Source organism: Hippopotamus amphibius, chromosome 5 (assembly GCF_030028045.1).
Source record: "Hippopotamus amphibius kiboko isolate mHipAmp2 chromosome 5, mHipAmp2.hap2, whole genome shotgun sequence".
Classification (NCBI taxonomy): Eukaryota; Metazoa; Chordata; class Mammalia; order Artiodactyla; family Hippopotamidae; genus Hippopotamus; species Hippopotamus amphibius.
In genome coordinates, this window is record NC_080190.1 from 155,866,665 (window position 1) to 155,890,315 (window position 23,651).

Genomic DNA, 23,651 nt, shown 5'->3' on the forward strand with positions numbered 1-23,651 from the left:
CCTTTATGATCTTATTACTTATTCATCCAGTCACATCTTTCTATTCATGTTTTGTAGATACTGTGAATCAGGCGTGGCACTGAAATCTAGGGATTGGTGGTGAGCAAAACAGGCTTGGCTCCTCCCCTCCTGGAATTTATACCATAACATAGAAAATAGATACTGAGAAGGAACTACAAGTCTTACTTATTATAACACTGTGTTTCATAGCCGCCAACTAGAACCAATTCCCAAGAGATATTGTATAAAAAAACAAGGTGTACAAAGGTTATTATGTTACCATTAGTGGTACAAATAACAGCTCAGGTGTGTGAATGTAAGCATTTATAAATATTTTTTTGTATATGCATAAAATACTGTTTTTCAACAGATATTTTTACTGAGCACCTACAATATACTGGGCACTGTTTTACGTGCTGCACCAGCAGTAAATGGAACAAAGAACTTGCCCTTGGGGAACTTACATGGTAGTGGAGGTAACAGGTGTAGTTCTTACCCCAGATAGCCATATAGCTGGGTCTCTCAGTTTTGGGAAACCTTTACTCCAAAATCATTTTCTCATTCAGATCCTGATTTTTGCCTTCCCATCTAAAATTGCAAATAGACTCTTCTCCTGACATTATCTCCATCTTCCTAGCTCTTTTTTTTCTCCTTAGTCCTTATCACCCTCTGATATAGTAAATGTGTGTCCGTTTCTCTCACTAGAAGTGGGAAGAGACAAAGTGAAGTTTTTTACTTTCATTCATTGCTTTATTCTCAGTGCCTGGAACAGTGCCTGACACTTAATAGGTACTCAGAAATGTTTGTTGAATAATAAGTGAAATATATACTGTATTTCCAATTAGTAATAACTGCTGTCTGGAAAAGTAAAGAAAGACTTTGAATGGACTGCAATGTGAACCAAAGTTTGTGCTCCAGTTTTTAAAAGTGCCTTAGGTTTAATGTATCATACCTTGATGAAATAAAGGGATGTATCGATATATAGTACCTACTGCATATGTATTAGTTTGAACCATACGGTGTTACTCCATTTGTATATCAAAAATTGTTAAATATCATCAGTTCACATGGTTTGGCCTAAAATAGATGAACAATGCCCAATTTGAAAAAATATACTTAAATTAAGAAAAGCAAAAGAATGATTTTTAAAAGTGTTTTTCAGTGAAATACCCGGAAAGTATTATGGTACTGGGAAAAATGTAAAAGAACTATATGAACGAACGCAATTAGCTAAACCCTATTACATTTCTGAAGAAAGGCTTCTATATTTAAAACCTGTATAAAAGCCAGTTGTATAATGAAAGCCTGGCGCACCATATGTTCACAGAGATGTTTTATGAAATTGTCAAAAAATTGGATATTGATCACTGCCTAATTTTATATAACAAATAAAAAAGCCAAGGTACAGAGAAATCAAGAAACTTCTTCAAGGTCACAGGGTGAAATCAGAATTTCCTCCCCAGTCTTTCTCCCGGTCATCCATCATCATTTCACAGTCCTGAGTTCTATTGTTGCCTCATTTTTTTAAAATTGGAATTCTTTTGAAAGGAAACATTGTAAAGGTACTCAGCAAAAAAAAATTATTAGTAAGGACTTTGAATTGTTTTGAATTGAGGAAGTAAATGCCTTCATACTCAAATCAGTGTGATAGATGTGTTTCAAAATAGTGAGCTGAACCTGATAAGGTTAAAATGACTCAGTGTAACTGATTTATAAATAATTTTAATCTTGAGAAAAGGTAAAGGCCTTGGATAAAGATTTTGCAAGAGATTTCAGTGGCAGAGATAAAGTATTCTTTCAGTCAGCAAATATTTATATTTATTGTGTGCCTGTTGTGTTCAGGGCATTATTCTAGGTGCTAGGAATTCAGTAGTTAAAATGATCAGCCAGCTTTACTGTATTAAATTTTATTAAACACAAACCACTCAACAACATACTTGTTCTCTTCAAGCATGTATGGAACATTCTTCGGGATAGACCATATATATGTCAGGCCATTAAATGAGCCTCAGTAAATTTAAAAGGAAAGATATAATATACAGTATATTTTCCAGGTACAGTGGAATTAAATTAGAAATCAACAACAGAAAGAAATCTGAGAAATACTTTAAATATTTGGAAACTAAATTTTAAACACACTTCTAAATAGCCCAAAGGTCAAATTCAAAAAATAGTTTTAACTGAATGAAAATAAAAACAAACATATCAAATTTATGGAAAGCAGCTAATGCAGTACGAAGAGGATTCTAAATGCTTATCTTAGAATGGAAGATAGATCTAAAATCAATAATCTAAACGTCATCCTCAGGAAGCTAGAAGACTAAATCCAAGTTAAGTAAAAGGAAGGAAATTAGACCAGAAATCAATGAATAAAATACTGAGGACTACAACAAGAAGTGTAAGACCTGTACACTGAAAACTAGAAAACATTACTGAGAGTAAAGAAGATGTCAGTAAATGGAGAGACACACACCATGTTCTTAGATAGAAAACTCTATTATTAAGATGGTCCTTCTCTCCAAACTTACCTATAGATTCAATCTAATCTCTAACAAAATTCCAGGAGGATTTTTCATAGAAACTGACAAACAGATACTGGATTTACACGAAAGTACAAAGAATCTAGAATGGCCAAAACAATTTTGAAAAGGAAGAACAACTTTTGAGAACTTATATTACCTACTTCGCAACTTACTATAAAGCCATAGTAATCAAGACAGTGTGGTGGTGTAAAAAGAATGCACATATATCAGTGGAACAGAATAGAGACAAAGATGCCAATGGGAAAAGGATAGTCCTTTTAACACAGTACTGGAATAACTGGATGTCCATATGTAAAAACTCAAAAATTACTTATATATGTATATAAAATATGTAATTTTAGACTTTTATCGTACACAAAAATTAATTCAAAATGAGTCATATACCTAAATGTAAGCACTAAAATGACAAAACCTCTATAAGAAAACATATATACCAAAAAGAATGATCCATAAAAAGCAAAAATATCTATAAATTTAGCAAAATTTAAAATGTTCCCTTTTTGAAAAACTCTGTTAAGAAAAAATTTTTAGGACTTCCTAGGTGGTGCAGTGATTAAGAATCTGCCTGCCAATGCAGGGGACCTGGGTTCGAGCCCTGCTCCGGGAAGATCCCACATGCCATGGAGCAACTCAGCCCGTGTGCCACAACTATTGAGCCTGTGCTCTAGAGCCCGTGCGCCACAACTGTTGAGCCCATGTGCCGCAACTACTGAAGCCCACATGCCTAGGGCCCATGCTCTGCAACAAGAGAAGCCACTACAATGAGCAGCCTGCGCACCACAATGAAGGGTAGCCCCCGCTCTCAGCAACTAGAGAAAGCCCGTGTGCAGCAATGAAGACCCAACACAGCCTATAAATAAAATAAATAAATAAATTTATAAAAAAAGAAAAGAAAAAATTTTTAAAGGCTACTGACTAAGAGAAAATTTCATACATATTACAATGGACAGGTATACTAAAAATAAAATTCTTACAACTCAATAGTAAGGAGTCAATCCAATTACTAAGTGGGTAAGAGACCTGAATGCACATTTCTCTAAAGATACATGAAGAGCTAATAAAGCACATGAAAGATACTCAACATCATTAATAATTTGGGAAATGAAAATTAAAACCACAATGTGATTCTATAATAATGGCTGGAATGGCTATTATTAAAAACAGTGACTATCATGTTGGTAAGGATGTGGAGAAACTGCAAGTCTCATACATTGTTGGTGGGAATATAAAATGGTACAGCTACTGCTGTGGAAAACAGTTGGGCAGTTAAACTTACACTTAACTCTACAACTCAGTTCTTCCATTCCTAGGTATTTATCCAAGAGAAATGAGAGCGTATGTTACACATCCTTGCAAGCAACTATTTATAAAAGCAATATTCATAATAGCTAAGACTTTGAAACCATGCAGATATCCATAAACTTGTGAATAGATGAACATGGTTTGTTTTATCCATATGGTGGAATACTTCTCAGCAGTGAAAAGACATGAAAAGTTTGGGGATACCTAAATACACTAGTTTATGAAGTCAGGCTTAAAAGACTAGTACATAATTTTATTTATGTGAAATTTCTAAAAAAGGCAGAAGGACCAGAAAGCAGATCAACAGATGCCTGAGGCCTTGAGCAGGAAAGGAGGTTGACTACAAAGAGATAATGGAAGTTTTCAAAACTGAATTATAATGATGGATAAACAATTGTATAATTTACTTAAATTAATCAAACTTAGACTGCTATATGAGTGTAAATTTTACCTATTAATTTTTTTTTTTTTTTGGCAAGAATCACTTGAAGGCTCTTAAACCTAAATGCAGAGCTTTGTTTCTATCCTTAGTTCAGTAATCCTTAATACCAGCTCAGATTAGAATAATCTTGACATTTATCAAAAAAGAAAAAAAAGTCAAGCTCAGCCTTACCTGAAAACAATTAAATGCAAATCTCTGGGGAGGAAACCAGGGCATCAGTAGTTTGTAAAAAGCACCCAAGTGTTTCCCATGTGCATCCAGGATTGAGAACCTCTGCCCTAGGTGTGCTCTCTTCATCTCTAGGCTAGAGATCCACTGTTTCTAAGTCTTTCGGATGCTTTGAGGTAGAAAAAGAATTAAGAATCACTACTTTAGGCCTTTAATTCCTTGTCTAGAAAATGAGGATAATATACTTGTTTAGTGTATCTTGCAAACTTGTTTGGATCACTATTGGTAATGAAGGTGAAACACTTTGTAAACTCTGCAACAGCTTTTTGTTATTCTGTCCTATTGTAAATCCTTTCTATGTCTGTGGAACAATAAAAGATCATTGTTGTTCACGATTGTAAGTAAGATCTTGAAATATCTTCTGAATAACTTCTCTATTCACTGTAGCTTTCATATTGTATATTTTACTGTTACAACTAAGAGGAAATGTATAAATCCTTCTGCATTTTTGGAATCTGCTCAGTGGGAGGCTTCCAACACCTATTCCACAATACTGTTATTTCTTAAACCATTTTAGATTCTTTCTAGAATTGAGCCCCAGGGCATTTTCTTGGACAGTCTCTGGCAATTTATGATTTATTGTTCAATTTATGATAAATTATTCAAAGCTTAGTCTGATGAATAAGGTGGGGGATCAAGCTGGGCAATACATTTTTTGGAAGTGCTTTATTAATATAAGGTAATTAGATCTTTTTTCTTGTGATTCCCTAGCTGACCTAAGGACCATTTCAAAAGTTGAGTCTAGAATTTACAATGATGTAACTGTTGGAAAGTGTATAACTTCCTAAAACACCTACATTGAAGACTAGATTTTATTTTATTGTTTAATTTATGGCATAATTATCAAAATAATTGGGTATATTATTTAGGCGTTTCTTAAGAAATAAGAGGGTGAGTCAAAAATCATCCGCACTCTGGCTGTAGAATTAACTTTTGGAAAGGACAGATGCATCATTTTTCGACATAATCTCCTTGCTTTTCATACACTTTGTCCATCTGTCAACAAGCTTTCGTATTCCCTCATTAAAGAATGTTTTAGGCTGAGCTGCGAGCCTCAAGTGCACCGCTGTCTTCACCTCTTCATCAGAAGTGAATCTTCGTCCTTGTAGGGCTCCTTTCAGGGGACCAAACAGGTGAAAGTCCAATGCAGCAAGATCAGGCCTATAGGGAGGATGCTTTAACACCTCAAAATGAAGTTTTTGTAGCATGTCGACAGTGTGGGCAGAAGTGTGTGGATGTGCACACCCTCAGACCACAACAAACAAATCACTGCATGCTGCTCTTCTTTCGTGCAGATTGCAAGTGGGGCATCCATTTTTGCTCTCACTGCAGTTAGAAATGAACTGATGTAACATGTTCACACCTGCACAGCAGTGACTGGGGAGATGGTAGCCTTGAATGGAAAGTGCTGCTAAGACAGTGTGGCCAACAGAAGTTTTAATATAACTGGAGTTCAGATAATTTTTAACTGGCCCTTGTGTATATAATACTCATCAAATAATTCAGACTATTCACTTAACCAGAATATCCTGTTCCCCTAATCATCCTGGGATAGTTTTCATTTTATAGTATGGAATATTATTTCCTCTGTGCATTAATATTATGTTGTTTTTATGTTGTCGAACTGTTTAAAAAAGGAGGGTGTTACTGGGTTTTAAGAACCACTGAGAAACTTATTGATATAAAATATGACTTGATTTTTATTATACTAGAATTTTGTTTGCTAATGAAACTTACAGCGATACATCTCTTCATTATAGTTTGTATGTTATTTGTAAAATTTGATACAACTAAAAGACACTTGTCATTTCTGCTTCTCCCATTTTACCTATATATTGGGTTGACCAAAATGTTCGTTCGGGCTTTTCCGTTAAGATATCATGGAAAAATCCGAACGAAATTTTTAACCAGTCCAATAGTCGATCCAAAATGGATGTTGTTTTTAGTGGGAAGAGGGGACATGTCAGCCAATCAATCTCCTGTAAGTTGGTAGTGTAAAAACAGATGGAAATAGAAATGTTTTGTTGTAATCATTTTCTCTTATTTCTTTAGGAAGAGCTATGAGAATTGAATAACCATGTTAATTGTAAATCTGTTACTCTCTGTGGTATTTACATAAAAGTTATTTGATAAGTCTTCCATGAACACTTGCCAAATCTGGAGCAGCATTTTTTAAATGACTGCATAGTCATTATGGTTAGGGGAGTTCTTTAAAATAAATATTTTTCTCTTGAGGAAAATAAGATTGTTATAATTATAGGCTTCAGTGATTAAAGTGCTTTATAGCACCTTTATTGGGTGATGGGATTTAAAATAAATGTGGAAAGAATGTCATGGATTGAAGAAACATATAACTTGAATTGGCAAGGTGCTAAGTTGGTAAATGAGTTAAGGTCACTTTAACTCTTGGTAAACCTTAGTTTCAAATACAACTGGTAACAGTGTTTTCCCTTTCTGATAACTTTTATTTAAGTTCTTTTTCTAAGACTGATGTTTATGAATAGGATTACTGTCTCTATTGCAAGCTAATTGCAAAAAAAATTTTTTTATATTTCATGGTTGTTTAGGGGGCTGGGCTTTAACCCATAGTATGTTCATATATGTAAAATAAACTGTTGTAATAAAACTACAGTAGATTTTTTCTTAGCATATGTATATATACGCACACACACACTATAAATATACTGTATATACACACACACATATATTATGTATATATATCTCAAAATGCTGAGAACTTTTTTTGTGAACAGAACCTTTCATTCCTAAAATAATTATAAATTTTAAAACCTCAGCTTTATTGAGCTGTAATTCACACACCATGCAACTGAACCGTTTAAAATACAATTCCGTGGTTTTTAGTCTGTTCACAGGATGGATTGTGAGTGTGCAAACCATCACCACAGTCAGTTTTAAGACGTTTTCATCCCCCCAAAAAGCAGCCCCACACCCATTAGCAGTTACTCCTCATTCCCATCACCTGCTCGTCTCCCCAGCCCATAGGCAACCATTAATCTATTTCTGTCTCTGTAGGTTGCCTGGACATTTCATCTAAGTGTAATCATACAGTATGTTGTCTTTAATGACTGCCTTCCTTCAAGTATAGCATAATGTCCTCAGGGTTCGTCCGTGTCGTAGTATGTGCCAGGACTTCATGCCTTTGTATTGCTGGATAATATTTCAGTCATTTGGATATACCACATTTTATTTATTCACGCATCTGTTGAACTGTTTGACACTTTTGGGCTATTATAAATAGTGCTGCCATAAATACTTGTGTATATATTTTTGTGTGAACATATGCTTAAAATATTTTGGATGTAAAACTAGGAGTGGAATTTCTGGGTTATATATTAACTATATGTTAAACTTTTGAATGATTGCCTGTTTTCTAAAGTGGCAGTACCATCCCAGCAGCAATTTACAAGGGTTCCAGTTTCTGTACATCCTCATCAACACTTGTTATTGTCTGTATTTTTGATTGTAGTCATCCAAGGGATGAGAAGCGGTATCTCTTTGTGGTCTGTATTTACATGACCATGTTGGCCAGTGATGTTAAGTGTCTTGCCACATGCTTACTGGCCATGTGTATATCTCTGTGGAGAAATGTCCATTCAGATTCTTCACCTACTTTTTGAGTTATTTGTCTTTTTATTATGAGTTGTAGGAGTTATTTATATATTCTAGATACAAATCCCTTATAAAATATGTGATTTCCAAAAATGTTCCCTTATTCCATGGCTTGACTGTTTTTTTTAATTGGTACTATGGAGCAATTAGAATACATCAGGCAGTGATCTAGGCACTTTCCATGCAGCATCTCACATTTAATCCTAACAGCAGCCTTGTCATATGGATACTTTTTTTTTTAATTAATAAACTATTTTTTTTAGAGCAGTTTTAGGTGCACAGCAAAACTGAGTGGGAAGTACAGAGAATTCCCATATAGGCCATGTCCCCACACACATATAACCTCCCCCCTTATCAGTGATCCCACGTCAGAGTGGTACATTTGTGACAACTGATGAACCTACAACGACACATCATTATCACTCAGGGTCCATAGTGGGTTGACTTTTTGTTTTCTTGATGATATACTTTGAAGCACAAAGATTCTTAATTTTGATGAAATCCAATTTTCTATTTCTTTTTGTTGTTGTTGCTTATACTTTGGGTCTCATATTTAATAGACCATTGCCTAATCCAAGGTCATGAAGACTTATGCCTTTGTCTGTTTTCTTCCAAGAATTTTAAAATTTTAGCTGTTACATTTACATCTATGATCCACTTTGAATTAATTTTTTTATGTATTGGGAGGCAGTGGGGTAAGGGTCCAACCTCATTTTTTTTGCATATGGATGTCCTGTTATTCCAAGACCATTTTTGAAAAGACTGTTCTTTCTCCATCAGATTGTCTTGGCACCTTTGTAGAAAACCATTTGACTGTAAATGTGAGGCATGTTTCTGGACTCTCAGTTCTAGTCTATTAATCTGTTTGTTTGTCCTCATACCAGTGCCTCCCTGTCTTTTTTTTTTAAATAAATTTATTTATTTATTGACTGCTTTGGGTCTTTGTTGCTGCATGCGGGATTTCTCTAGTTGCTGAGAGCGGGGGCTACTCTTTGCTGCGGGGTGCCGGCTTCTCATTTTGGTGGCTTCTACTGTTGTGGAACTCAGGCTCTAGGCACGCAGGCTTCAGTAATTGCAGCTCGGGGGCTCTAGAGCGCAGGCTCGTGGGTTGTGGTGCACAGGCTTAGTTGTTCCGTGGCAATTTCCTGGGATCTTCCTGGACTAGGGATCGAACCCATGTCCCCTGCATTGGCAGGTGGATTCTTAACCACTGCGCCACCAGGGAAGTCCCTCCCTGTCTTGAGTACTGTAGCTTCATAGTAGGTTTCCACACTGAGAAGTATGAATCCCTTTTCACTCTTTGCCCTCACTACACACTGACATTCTTCTCATTTCCTGTCCTCCCAGAATGATCATATAGTAATTTTAGATTAATTTTCATTGTTTTAATTATTATAATGATGCAGTCACTATTCACAGTTGAGCCATATACTATATTTTATTTTCCTTTCCTGTACAATATTTTGTTTTACCTAGAGTTAATGACTCTTTTTTTTTTTAATTCAACCCCAAAAGCTTCCCCTAATTGCGAAACTCCTTTCAGTACATTCAAGCATGTTAACTATCCTATCAGTCATGTATGTGTAAGAAATCTCTTCCAGACCTCTGTGTCCCACCTAATCCAGATTGGTTGGTTTTACGCTCCGGATTCTTTCCATAGCTTTTGGATCTAAGACTATCTTTTCATCATAGAAATTTTGTTTGCCTTTCTTTGTTGATTCCTAGGATCCTTTAATCTTCCTGTTTTTTTCATTTACTTTTCCATTTTGGTGGAGCACAGTCTCTAAAATCCTCTTGAGAAAAGGTGCATAGGAGGGAAATTTTTGAGACCCTCTATGCCTAGAAAAGTTTTTATTCTACCCTCTCACTTTAATGTAGCATTCCAGGTTGGAGAACGTTTTTCCAGCGGAATTTTAAAGGCATTGTCCATTCCAGCTTTTAGTGTGGTTACTTAGAAGTCTTGTGCCATTCTCATTTTTCTTTTTTTAAATAAGAAACCTAAATTTTCTCTGGTATTTTGTATACTCTACTTGTTGTTCCTAGTCTTCCACATTTTCATGCTGATGCACCTTGGTAGGTCTATTTTTATTCTTGGATTGGCCACTTAGCATCCCTGGAAGCTTGTGTTTTTATTGCAAAAAAAAAAAAAAATCTTTTTTTTGGCCATGCTGCGCATCTTTCAAGATCTTGGTTCCCTGACCAGGGATTGAACCCTGGTCCCCGGCAGTGAAAGCACTGAGTCTTATGCAGTGGACCGCCAGGAAATTGCTGGGGAAAGTGTGCTTATAATTATTTTGTTGATAATTTCCTTCTCTCCATTTTTTTGCATTCTCTCTTCTAATATTTCTATTTCAATGTTGTTCCCCCTGGTTTGTGTGTCACTCTTCCTCTCATATTTTCCATTTCTTTGACTTTTTGCTCTGCTTTCTGATAGATTCGCTGAACTTTATATGCTCACCTTTTAGTTGAAATATATATTTCTGCTTCCTTAATTTTAATTTCCGTGAGCTCTTTCTTGTTTAATGTTTTCTTACAATTTCCTGTTCTTATTTAATGGGTGCGATATATTCTCTTCTCTGAGGATTTTAGTAATCTGATTTGTTTGTTCCTTGTTGTGTTTGTGGTTTCTTTTTACTGCATATTCTTTGTTTTCCTACTAGTTACTTTGTTTCTGTTTGCTTATATTGGCAGATGGTTTTCATGCTAGAGACTTTCCCTGAGGTCCCATGATGTTTGGCTGCCTGTTCACATTTAAGAGAGGATATCAGAAAGCTGATTAGAAAATCTGAGTGCCTGTTTGGAGCTTGTGGACTTCGATCTTCATTTTAGGGTGATCTCACTGAGACATTAGGCAGTCCCAGTGTTGGGATTCTTTGGTCTTTCCTCTAGTACTGACCATGTTTCTAAAAGAAGGCTCAGTTCTGCCATCTGGCTTCCAAAATGGTGGAAGTTATGTAGGTGGAGAAGGGTAAAGGGCCTTCATATTCAGTGTACAAACATTCACTTAATGCAGTGATAATCAGCTCCACCCCTAAGCTCTGTCTTATATCTCCCAGACCAGAGGCATTTTGTTTTACTTTCCCCAGAGAATAACCACTAGTATCCTGGGCTGGGGAAAGGACAGTCATTTACCTGAATAGAATAAGGAGGGGTCAGGAAGCCAAACTGCTTCTCAGACAGACTTTCAACCTATTTGCCTATTTCACCTTCATTTTGTTTCCAGTGCCATCCCAGAGCCTCTTGTCAGGGGGTCATAATAGAAATTTTGTTGCTTCCAAGCTTTCTCTATTGTTTTTCTCAGCTTTCTTACCAATTGAGAGTCTGAGGTCTGTTAACAATTGTTCATCTGCTTTCCTGCTTTCAAAGTTTCCTTGTTATTGTCTCTTCTCTCAGATATTGGGTCTTGTAGTTCTATGCTATTTTTAAATTTATTCTCATTTCATGGAATTTCAGGAGATAGTGAAAATAAATGCTTATGTCCAATTCACCATCTTCGACAAAAAGGATTCGACTTCTATTTTTAATCTCGAAGGCGCCACAGTTTTTCCTCGACCTTCACTATAACCCTCACTTGATTTGTTTTTAAAATACACTAGAAACTGTCTTAACTGACCTTCACGTTAGTGGCATGGCAGATTAATGAATGCTCTCCATTCCCTCTGTAAAATACATTATGGATGCAGACTGCAAGGACCAAAAAGCTACCCTTAAGTATATCTGTACACGTCTGCTCCCACCAGTTGAGCTGTGTGTGCTTGCAGGGGTCAGTTTATTCCACTTTAAAGAAACAGAAGCTGGAAATAGTAGTTGATAATTTATAGGTGTGGATATGTAGGAAAGACATAATGGAATGCTGATGAACCACATCAAAAGTTAATAAGTGTACACATAGTTTAAATTTAAAGTAAAATGTACATGCTTTATAAGTATCATTTTTGTTATGATTCTCTGCTTTAACAGCTTCCTCAGTTAAATGAACAACTACTGCCCCAAATGTATTGGGTAACACTTTTTTTTTAAGATTTATTTTATTATTTATTTATTTATTTTATTTTTGGCTGCATTGGGTTTTCATTGCTGCGCACGGGCTTTCTCTAATTGTGGCAAGCGAGAGCTACTCTTTGTTATGGTGCGCGGGTTTCTCATTGCGGTGGCTTCTCTTGTTGCAGAGCACGGGCTCTAGGCACGGGGGCTTAGTTGCTCTGTGGCTTGTGAGATCTTCTCAGCCCAGGGATCGAACCCATGTCCCCTGCATTGGCAGGCGGATTCTTAACCACTGCACCACCAGGGAGGCCCAACACCTTGTTTTAAAATAACATAGACATGTCATTATATCCTATGGATCAAATGTATGATTCTACCATGTTTCCTGCTGAATTTTCACAAACTTGAGGTAATTGTTTTTGTTTAGTTCCAGATGTTGAAGTGAAAGGAGAGAGTTCTAGCTATTATCTCTTGTTACAAGGTAATGGCAATAGTAAGTGTAAAGCCACATTGATTCACTCAGCCAACCAGATCAATGGCTCATTTGCACTCAGTTTAATTCATGGAAAGATGAAAGCAAGGACAGAAGAAACCAAGTGGAGTAAGTGTTAACTTTAGTGGAAACAAAACATTTTTATATTTGTTTGTGTAAATAATTAACTTATGTGGTTTTTATTGAACCTTTCTCATTTTCATTTACTTTCCCTAAAGCATCTTATTCTATTTTATTGCCCATCTTTTTTTTTTCCTCTCCAAGTTCCATGTTTCAGTTATCTATCACTGTATGACATACTACCCCAGATTTAGCTTAAAAATGACTATTATAATGTCTCATTGTCCTGTGGGTTGACTGGAATCAGCTGGATGTTTCTGTTTTGAAGACCCACATATGATTGCAGTCACACACAGCTGGAGCTTCAGTCATTTGAAGACCTAACAGGGCTTGGTGTGTAAGATGGCTTTTCACCCACATGTTTGGTACCTGGGTTAGGATGGCTGGAACAGATGCGAGCTGACTTACTCTCCACATGCCCTGTCCTCCCAGCCAACATGGGCTTCCTCACAACATCATAGTCTCTGGGGAGTCTGATTTCTTATATGGTTGCTAACCTCTCTTAGAGCACTTGTTTTAAGAAGCTATAAGGCTTTCTATGACCTAGTCATTCGTTGTCACTTTTGCCATACCTTATTGGTTACACGGGGCCAACCTAAATTCACTGTGGAAGGACTATGCAGTGGGTGGGTAGCCGGAAGTGTGATTCATTGGGAGGCAATCTTTGGAGACCAGCTCCCATACTTCGTCTGTGTTTTGTGTAGAAGTTTCAATAGCCGAGCAGGTAGAAGAAAAGGTGGTGGAGGGAATTCTACTCTGCTACCTGAATTCTTTCAATTGAAGAAGCAGGTCAAAGTTTAAAATGCAAAATAATTTAATATGCTTATTTTCTGCTGCTCAATTATTATTATTTACTTTGAAATATGGAAGGTCAAGAAAGAGGAGTAATTGGCTTTTAATTATAACATTTCTTGAGAACTGAATATTAATCATCTTTAATACTGACTTTTTTCTGTTTCTCAGGCTTTCCTGTTGACCTTTTGTCACTTCCAAATTTCTCTGGGGAGCAACTTATACAGAGAGAGAAACAGTTAGCTCATGTTCAGACTTTGGCTTTGAAAGAATGTCTGAGTAAGTAATGATTTGTGCATTTCATTCTACTGTGAGAATATTGACTTGTTCAGACCCAAGGCATTGTTATTTTCACACTTATATACTTTGTCTTTTACATATGATATTCATTTGTGGAACTATTTGTGATAGAGGTGATATCGAAAAGGTCTGTGACTTTTTTCCACCAGATTCAGAATATTCCTATTTATTTGTACATCCCTGTTAACATTTATAAAAATATTTGCCCTAGAAAATTTTGTTTCTCATTATTTTTAAATGTATGGTAGAAAAGATACCTAAGTTTTATTATTCTGGTTAATATAGTCATCTTTATAAAATTTTTCTTTATATCTTTTTGGCTGTAACGGGAGGATAGAGACTGCAAATAGAAGAAAATACAAATCTAGAGAAATTAATATGTTAACTTGAGTATTGATTCTTAGCCTTTAATCATAACCATCAATAATCACTAAGCACATTTCACATACTGAGCGAAGTTGGCATCATAGATTTTCATTATTCAAGAAATTAACACTTTTAAGTGTTGTTATTTAAGGTTTTTCTTCTATTACTAAATGTTAACTTGGTTATCAGTCTTAACTTTTTTTTTTAATAAATATTCATTAGTACCTAATATGGACTTATTTTAAGCTAATCAATATAGAATTTCTAAGAAATTGGTTCAAATTGTGAGGCCTCATTAGTTGCATATAGAAAAAATGATACATTATAAAATGAAAACTATCATTCTTTTCTTTGAAAGCATTTAAAAAATATTTTGAACTCAGTAGCTTGTGATACTCAGTGGAAAATAATTTTAGAATACTTGGTCTCAGTTATTCATGTAAGAATTACTTACTTTTTCAATTGTACAAAACCAGGGTAGTTGTATAGTCTAGAACTCCTCAAACCATTAATTTTTTTAACTATGAAGGTGATATTAGCTCAAAGAAAATATAATTAGAAAGGCAAATTAGTTTCACTAAAATGTAGTACATGTTAACCCAAGAAAAAAAGTAAATGCTGAAATAGTAGTATTTTTGTGGATAAAAACCCTTTATTTCAAACATCTGCTAGCTTAGTATTATTCACTTCTTGACTTTGTTCTAGCCCAGCTAAACCCCTCTTTAGGCCTTGATTCTTTACCATAAGCCCCCAGCAGCTCTTTATAACTCAGTTCCTTCAACATCTCCCCTCTCTTTCATCTTTACCTCTCTTCCTTACCCTTCCAACCAGAAAAACTGTCCTAGTGGAAGAACTGGCAGCTCTTTGAAACTAGTACATCTCTCCTTTGGGTAAGAAGAGTTAAGCCCAGCAGGGTCATCCCTCCTGCTTGGTTGGGAAAGAAAATATAATTATTTATGATTAGGTTGTTGCCTATAATTAGCTTATTGCCTATACTTATAGGCAGTATAGGACTGGAAGCTCTCTGGGGGGAAGGGGAGAAAGGAAGTGCTAAATAAATGCTGAAAATGTGGAAGTACTAGCAGCTGAGCTGTAACCCAGGCAGCAGCTGTAAGAATGCCATGGCAATGGGCAAGGGCAATAGGGGACCTGAAGCTGAAGGAAGCCAGAGCTAGTAGCTGCTGGAGACATCAGCTCCGGGGGGTATCCATGCACTGGCCAATTTGCAATCTGAAGCATTAAATCTTGATTAAGATTAATGATCCAGTTAATCCATTTATGATGGAATTATTTGCTGAACTAATCTCTCCTCTACACAGAGAGTTAATACTGAATTGAAAATTTGGGGACAAAGATGCATCTGTTCAGATTTCATGTATCTCTAAAGACAGGGGAGAATGACAACAAAACGAAGTTTGCAGTGACAACAATATCTTAGTGTCTATTTCCATAATTTTCAAAGAAGTGAATATAAATATAAAAGTATTTAAATTGATAATAGTTCATTTATACATGATGAAAACTAATATAATAGGAACAGCTTTCTTTTTTTAAATATTTTTTCTCCATCTATTTATTTATTTAGGCTGTGTTGGGTATTTGTTGCTGTGCATGGGCTTTCTCTAGTTACGGCGAGCAGGGGCTACTCTTTGTTGTGGTGTGTGGGCTCCTCAGTGCAGTGGCTTCTCTTGTCGTGGAACAGAGGCTCTAGGCACGAGGGCTTCATTAGTTGCGGTACATGGGCTCAGTAGTTATGGCACACGGACTTAATTGCCCCGTGGCATGTGGGATCTTCCTAGACCAAGGATTGAATCCGTGTTCCCTGCATTGGCAGGTGGATGCTTAACCACTGCACCACCAGGGAAGTCCCAGGAACAGCTTTCTTTGGGAAAAAAAGAAAAAAATCAATGATTCAGTATCAATACAGATTGTAGTCTTTGCTGAAAAACAAAAAGTTGTTCAAAATATTTTTCGAAATTAGCAATAAGACATGGAGTAGTAAACTTATTCTTATCTCCACCAAATATTTCTCTGACTATACTGAATCAGAACAAGCACCTGGAAAAGCTTGCATGAAAATGTACTAACATTGTTGAGGTACTTTGTTTTTTAAAATAACAGAAAAACCAAATAAGATTTCTGTTAGGGTTCAATTTTTTAGAATAATTTATTTTCATTAATTTTATTTTTTAAAATTATATCTAATTTTTCGGTGTAGATGTATAGATAGATACAGACTATTTAGAATGACATTTAAATTTTATAATTAATGTTTTACCTAATTTTATAAATTTTATAATTAATGATCTTTTGTAATTTATAAATTTTTGTACTTAGAAATATTAAATATCTTGTTTTATTGATTTTTAAAGAAAAAGTTTAAGAATGCTGAATGATTTTTTTAAATAAAAAGCTGTTCCAGTGTGATGCAAAACAAATACCAGAATAGTAATACTGTCATTTTTCTCCAGGATTGAGGTCATTACTCTGAATTCCCCATATCTTTTTTAAATTTATAGAACCAGCACAAACCTGACTGGTGCTCAATCTGCTGGTACTTTTAAATATTTTACACTCTATTTTTCTTTAATAAGTCCTGAGTTACTCCTACCTTTTTTAGGAATAGCGTTCTTTTGCTAATTCATTTTTAGACTGTAGTCCAAGATTTTTCTCCCAAATCTTTATCTGCCACTCGTGTCGCAGACTCATTTGTGTAGAGGTTATTTTTCACCTAGGTAAATTATCCTGCTCATAACCCTATTAAACCTCATCTGTTTTCTCTCTCTATTGCTCAGTCATCAAGGTCAATAGGAAGTCATATCCTGCTCTTCAGATTACCCATTGTTATAATATAATTGACAGTTTTAATAAGCATAGGTCAGGCTCATTATTTAAGTATATTTTTAGCCTTAATAAAAACGTAGGGCTAATTTCTGTAGCACATTACTTATTGTGCATCTTTCAGATAAAAGCAAATCATTGATAACTTTTTGTTTTAGAATGGCTTCCAGAAGATGGTAAGAAAATAAAAAGCTTCAATTGATGCTTCATCTTCACAAAGAAAAATGTAATAAAAGCAGCATATATTAACAGTTCTTACTTTACCATTACTAATGTTCTTGACTGCAGAAATCATGTGTTACTTACTTTGTATCAGAACTGGATTGAGCCTGGCAATAGGTGAGGTGGGATTTTACAGAGGCAAAGTTTATCATAAAGCTGATATTCTAAAGTAGAACCTTAAGACCAGCTATTCCCTTGTATTATTTATATGCCAGCCTCACACAGTGTGATGGAATGTGCTTTAATGTATCTAGGGACACAGCACAGTGCTTTGCAGACAGTACATAATCAATAAATAGTTGTTGAATTGAATTCTCTACAAATTTATAGTTCACTATTTTATTATAGAAGAAAATGTTATTAGTTCAGAAGTGTTTTAAAATGAAATATTTTTATAAAAGTAGTACATAGGTATAGTTAAAAATTTCAAATGCTATTGAAAAACCTAAAATGGAAAACAGCAGTGCCCTACCTTTTCCTCCCCATCTTTCTGTCTCTGTCCACAGGTAGCTGCCCTCAGCTCTTCTGGCTGGTTTTGCTTGACATTTCCTCCAGTTTTATGAATAATATATGTACGCTGTTATTTCTTGATTAACTTTCTTCGGACATTTTCTTAATGTCTAACTATGGAAGTAAATACTTAGCTTTCCCACATCAACTTCACTTTTCCTTTCCACCCTTTACAGTGAAATCATGAATTGGGGTTAAGCCAATGGTTAGTTTGAACCAACCTACCTACCTTCCTTCCTTCCTTCCTTCCTTCCTTCCTTCCTTCCTTCCTTCCTTCCTTCCTTCCTTCCTTCCTTCCTTCCTTCCTTCCTTTCTTTCCTCTCTCTCTCTCTCTATCCTCCCTCCCTCCTTCCCTCCCTTCCTTCCTGTCTAGCTATCCACCTACCTAAGTACCTACCTACATATGTATCTATAAGTTTATTGCTGAGTCATGTACTACATGATGGTCAACTCTCCTTTCTTGTATAATCTTTGGGGGTTTTTTTATGGTTGATAATCACCTTATTTTTAATGTGCCCATTATGTTTTCCAAGAGTGTCCAACATTTCTGCCACACACCTATCAGTAAATTTATTGTACATTTAAACATGGAAGTTCCTTTTTATTTCTCGTCGTCTTTTTTTTTTTTTTTCTGGAGTGTTTTGTATTTTACTCTATTTTGGACAAAATGCTTCCTTAGACCTACTGGCATCTTAGAGACTTCTCTTTCCTCTTCTCTTCTTTTGGAATCTCCTTTTTTTTTTTTTTTTTTTTGGATTACTCCCTTGTTTGGTTGGAGCATATCTTGCAGTAGCTTCGTGAGTAAAAATTCACTCATGGGGCACACGTTTTTCAAGCTCTTGCGTGTCTGAAAATATCTTTACCAGACTGATAATTCATATAAACTTCCAGGTTAAAAGTTGTTTATCCTGAGAATTTTTAAGACATTGTCCCACTGTCTTTTTTTTTTTTTGGCCATGCAGTGAGGCATGCAGGAGCCCTGACGAGGGATCAAACCTGTATCCCCTCTAGTGGAAAAGTGGAGTCTTAACCACTGGACCACCAGGGAAGTCACTGTCCCATTGTCTTTTATGTTGCTGTGTTCCCGTTGACAAATCTCAAACTAGTCTTATCCTTTGAAGTGGTCTGTTGTTGGTTTGTTTTTACCCCCTTCTAGAACTTTTACCTCCAGAAGCTTTGTCTCTGGAAGCTTTACTCTGAATCATAATGTGCATGTTCCCCTTTCCCCCCCTCCAGTGTATTGGGCTGTGTATTTGATGAGGCCTATCAATAGGAGATTTACGTTATTAAGCCTGAACATTTTTCTTATCTCTGTAGTAATTTTCTTTCTCCCATTTTCTCTTTCTTTCTAGAACTCTAGTTATATATCAGCTTTCTTTGGACAGAATGCCTGCTTTTCTTTCATATTTTTACATTATTATCTTTTTGTTTTAGTTTCTGGGGGATGTCTTGCAACTTTTAAAAGTTTGCGCTCTCATGTGCTTAATTTTAAAAAATATTTTCTTGTTCATTGACTATTCCTTTATCAGAGCATTTCTGTACTTGTTTCACGAGTATAGTATCTTCTCTTATTTCTATGAGAGTATTAGTTATAGCAAGCTTTCTTTTGTTCCCTGGAATGTTTTTATTTCTGCTGGGCTCCTTTTTTCTTTTTGCTTGCTTTAGTCTCTCTTTTTCATCCTGGACTTTTTTTTTTAGTTTGGAGGGTCCTAGTGAATAATACCTGTTTCCTCTCCCAAATTTGAAACCAATTGAGAAATAAGAAACACACTGATGGAGAAAAATTACAGATAAATTACTGGATTGAAGGATATGACTTTTTAGATCTCTGATGGGTTTTCTGCTGCATATACCCAAAATTGAATTTACCACCTGAATGACAGCCAAGGCAGGGCAACTGCATATCAGCTCAGACCCGGGAAGTCCTTCACTGCATTGCAGAGAGTGTGTATCCTGAGAACTTGCTAGCTCAGATGAAAGTTGAAGAAGAAAGGTCTAATCAGAACATGCTTAGTTTCTTCTCCAGACTAGCTCCGTGAGTGATGGGAGGAAAAGGGGAGCCAGAAGCATTACTAAATCAGAGTCCTTACATGTTTAAACATAAGACCATGCAAATGCAGAGTCCCTTCTCCCCAATACCTTTCTTTAAATGTTTGGTGATTTTTTTTCTGTCTGTCCTGTTTTAACTGGGAAATTTTATGTCTCACTCTAATATAGTATCTGGCAAGCTTCAAGAGTGGTGGAGTGACTATTCAGCATTTTGTTTGTGAGCTCCTATCCTTAATTCCACCATAATGTCAGTATCAAGCTCTTTTCTCTGGGGGAATTCAGTTTTTCTAAAGGAGACACCTTTAAATCTTTTCAGTGGGGCATTTGTAGCTGCTAGCTTTCTGGCCGCATCGTTGGGAGTCTGACGTTTCAGTATGTAGACTCTTATTAACTCCAGCATCAATACCACCTTTTAATGTTCCTGATATTCTGTAGTCTGAGACTCCTTTTCCGTTTCTACCCAAAAAATGAGAGCAGAGTCATCTGACTTGAGGGCTGGAGGCTAGATACAGCCACGTATCTAGTCTTGTTTTAATTTCAGGACCTTCCTGATACCTCTGGAGGCACCTAGGTTAACCCTTCCTCTGCTCTGCTACACAGTTACCACTCCACCATCATCTCACCTTCCAAAATTTGTTGAAAACTGTCATTATTTGTTATTTCTTCTTTTGTTGTCCTTTTTTATTCCTCTGTTGTGATTTTGAGTTTTGGGTAGGTGAAGAAATAGATGGAAATGGCCAAATCACCACATTTAACTGAAAGTCTTACAGGTTTTATTTTTACATAGACACCAACATAAGGCTGTTTTTCATGCTCTGCAGTGTATTTCTGAAAACTTCTGTAAACTTGCCTTTACTGTTGATCACCTTTTAGTGTTAACAGATTACTCCATTTCTTTTTATCTCACATGACTGAAAATTCTGCTGTTACCTTCAAATGGGACTAAAATGAAAACAGGCCTACACAGGAGTGTTGATTTGCTGGAGAAATTCATTTTTTTTACTTTTGAAAGTATTTCCCATAAAAGAGTAGTGGATGAGCTCGAGAGGCTTTAAAACAACAGTTATATTGTTAATCGTATTGATTTGTTGTCTTACAGAAAGGAGAAAATTAGCAAAGCAGCCTGAAGTAGTTTCTGTGGATGAACTCAAAAGTCTATTAGAACTCACAAGGGAATGCTTTTTAAATCATTTTGATACTATTATCCCTAAAACAAGTCTAGTAAAGTCAGACAGCACCTCCAATGTATTAAATGGTAAGTTTTTTGTTACTTTAAATATTAGTTCTTTTTTGTGTGTGGCATTTATGGTGGTTATTTATTATTAAAACTAATAAAATGTATTGGTCAAATAAAATCTATCATAAATTTTAATAGTGCTATATACTTGTATATATAATATGTATGTATATATAATAAGCTGTAATTTTCATCATTTAGACAGTAGAAATTCTTTGATAACTTCTTTCCTTAAGCATGTTCAGTACAGTTGTTTTTGAGCAGAGGGAGAAGCACTTTAAGGTGATTCCTCTTCCAACTGTTACTAAGCTACTAGAATGGATGGACTTCTATTAAGCTATGTTTTCATCAGATAAAAAAAAGTAGAACCTACTTAGTAAATTTAACATGGTTAAAACTATGTATAAGAAGATGTTCCACGTTTGCCATTTGTTACAGCAGGAACAGTCACCAAACTTTTACTGAGGGAGCAGGAAATAATTTCTATATTAACTTGTATTTCTTTCTGTTTTCCTGGTTTCCATTCTTATTATGAATTTGAATAGAGTGAAACTTTCCAAGATCTAACAAGGAAGCATTTGAGGATTGCCTGGCATTTTAAATGTACAGGATAATTTTTTTCTTTTATTCTGTGAGAATAATTTTTATTCCATACGTAATAAGAAAATGACCAAAGAAACAAGTTAATAATGATGTTTATTGAGTGCCTTTTCTGTTCGATGCCATTTTATTTACTCGTTGCCATAACTTGCTAAAGACTTTCATAATGCCAGATGTGATATCTGAACTCAAAAACCAGTATCCTTTACCTGGGACTGTTGGGACACATAAACACTGCGTAAATGACTTTTCTAGGGAATGCTATAAGATCACAATTTTATTATTTCAAACACTTTAATAAGAATCTTCTAGTATGTGTTTATAAGTCTTGCTTATTAATAAATGGAATCTATCAATTCTAATCTTTTCTTTGTGACACACCCATATTTTGACATGTAAAGCTATAAATGGCCCATATTTTGACATGTAAAGCTATAATGGCCTATGGTAACCACGTATTTTTATCTGAAATATTACATTCCTTTTTGTTTGCTGTGATTTGTGATTTTGTAGGGCAGTTTTGAGGCCTTACTTCCCTATTACATCACTTCCATTTGTTTGTTTCTGGTGTAAAAGAAAACAGTTTTTTAAAATGAAATGGTGTACTTGGTTTCTCAGAGGCCCTATTTATGCTTTTTGGTTGTCAGCATGGCCAAGTGAGTGTCCTGCTTGCCACATAAATAAAATATTGTATTTCATTTTTCTTTAAGAATTATTTTTAAGTTATTTTCCGAAAGACATGATACATGTGAATGTTTGTCTATCCATTCCTTAATATTTAGCCTTTGTCATTTATATTTATATAGATTGCATGGTCAAAGTTAATAATTAATTATATTGTAGTATTTAGGAATAATTAATGTTTACTTTTATTTAACGTGGCTTGTATTCTTTTGTGAACACAGCCTACCACTGTTCAAAACTGCTAATGATTTTTTTCTTTATACTTTTTTTGAAAAGCTAAGCCAGCATTATAAAAAAGATTATTTCATCGTAAAGCTCATTGTTCTATAAAATAGTATCTCTCCACCCTTATTAAGAAATGGAAAGTGCTATGTTTGGATGCTATTTGGTTGGCGCAATCCAATATAGGCATTAAAAATACTTTAAACTATTCGAGTAAATAGTTTAATAAGTAAAGGATAAATAATATGCAGTTGGCGTCTGTTTTCATTTATGATTAATGTTTTTCTTTTTTTGCTCAAAAATTTCTTACCAGATCATTATCACTTTGTAAGACCCCAAAGTATAAAATGGGTATTTTGTCAGGGTTGATGGTTAATCAAACAGCTAATGTCCACTTATTTTCAGTCAGTTTATTAGAATAGTATGTAACAGTTCAAAACAATTTAAAACACCAGATAGTTTTGGAATCCAAAAAGTAGTACAGTTAGTAATTTTGCCAGTGTTAAAACAGTTGGAATGTACTTATAATTTATAATGAGAATGAAGGTGTCCCTTTATGTTTTTGATGAGAATTGCAGTGTATCAACCATCTCAGCATTAGTTCATTGAACCATACTGGCTGGAAAGATAAGCACACCCTTGCATATAATATTTAATGTTAGTGATTTACTTGAAAGTGAATATGTTAAAGTATCTTACATTAACAGATAAATGAGAATTATTTCTAAAGTAACCTTTACCTGCAAACATCATAAGTTATTTATGGTATTACTGTACTTTTGAGAATGAGGTAATCTCTTTGAGAGATATGAATTTCTCAGGATACTGGTGCTAATTCCTCTTTGTCGTGTGGAGATCACATAGGATATCCAATATATTCTCCACAGAGTTGTCTCCTTTTCATTTAGAACTAATTTCACAAAAATAACAACATTATGCTTTCATTCCATATGAGTCTTTGCAGTGCTAATTCATCTTCTGAATTCTAGCTCATAAGTTTTATTATCAGGAGATAGTAAAATAAATAAAGCTTAATACTGATTTTTTTTTCATTTCCATAAAACTTTTCTATGGCATTTTACACAG

At 35.1% G+C, this 23,651-nt stretch overlaps 1 protein-coding gene across 7 annotated transcripts in view; it reads left to right on the forward strand.

Moving 5' to 3' along the window:
- The window catches only part of MTBP (MDM2 binding protein), a 73,798-nt gene that overhangs the window by 21,814 nt on the left and 28,333 nt on the right, over positions 1-23,651 (forward strand). For all 7 annotated transcript variants that reach the window (XR_009053892.1, XM_057736257.1, XM_057736251.1 and 4 more), the window contains 3 exons: positions 12,557-12,730; positions 13,706-13,813; positions 20,922-21,077. Coding sequence is in view for 6 of the 7 variants with exons in the window: in XM_057736257.1 (XP_057592240.1) it covers positions 12,557-12,730; positions 13,706-13,813; positions 20,922-21,077 (438 nt within the window). In the remaining variant the exon portion in view is untranslated. The remainder of the gene's footprint in view (positions 1-12,556; positions 12,731-13,705; positions 13,814-20,921; positions 21,078-23,651) is intronic.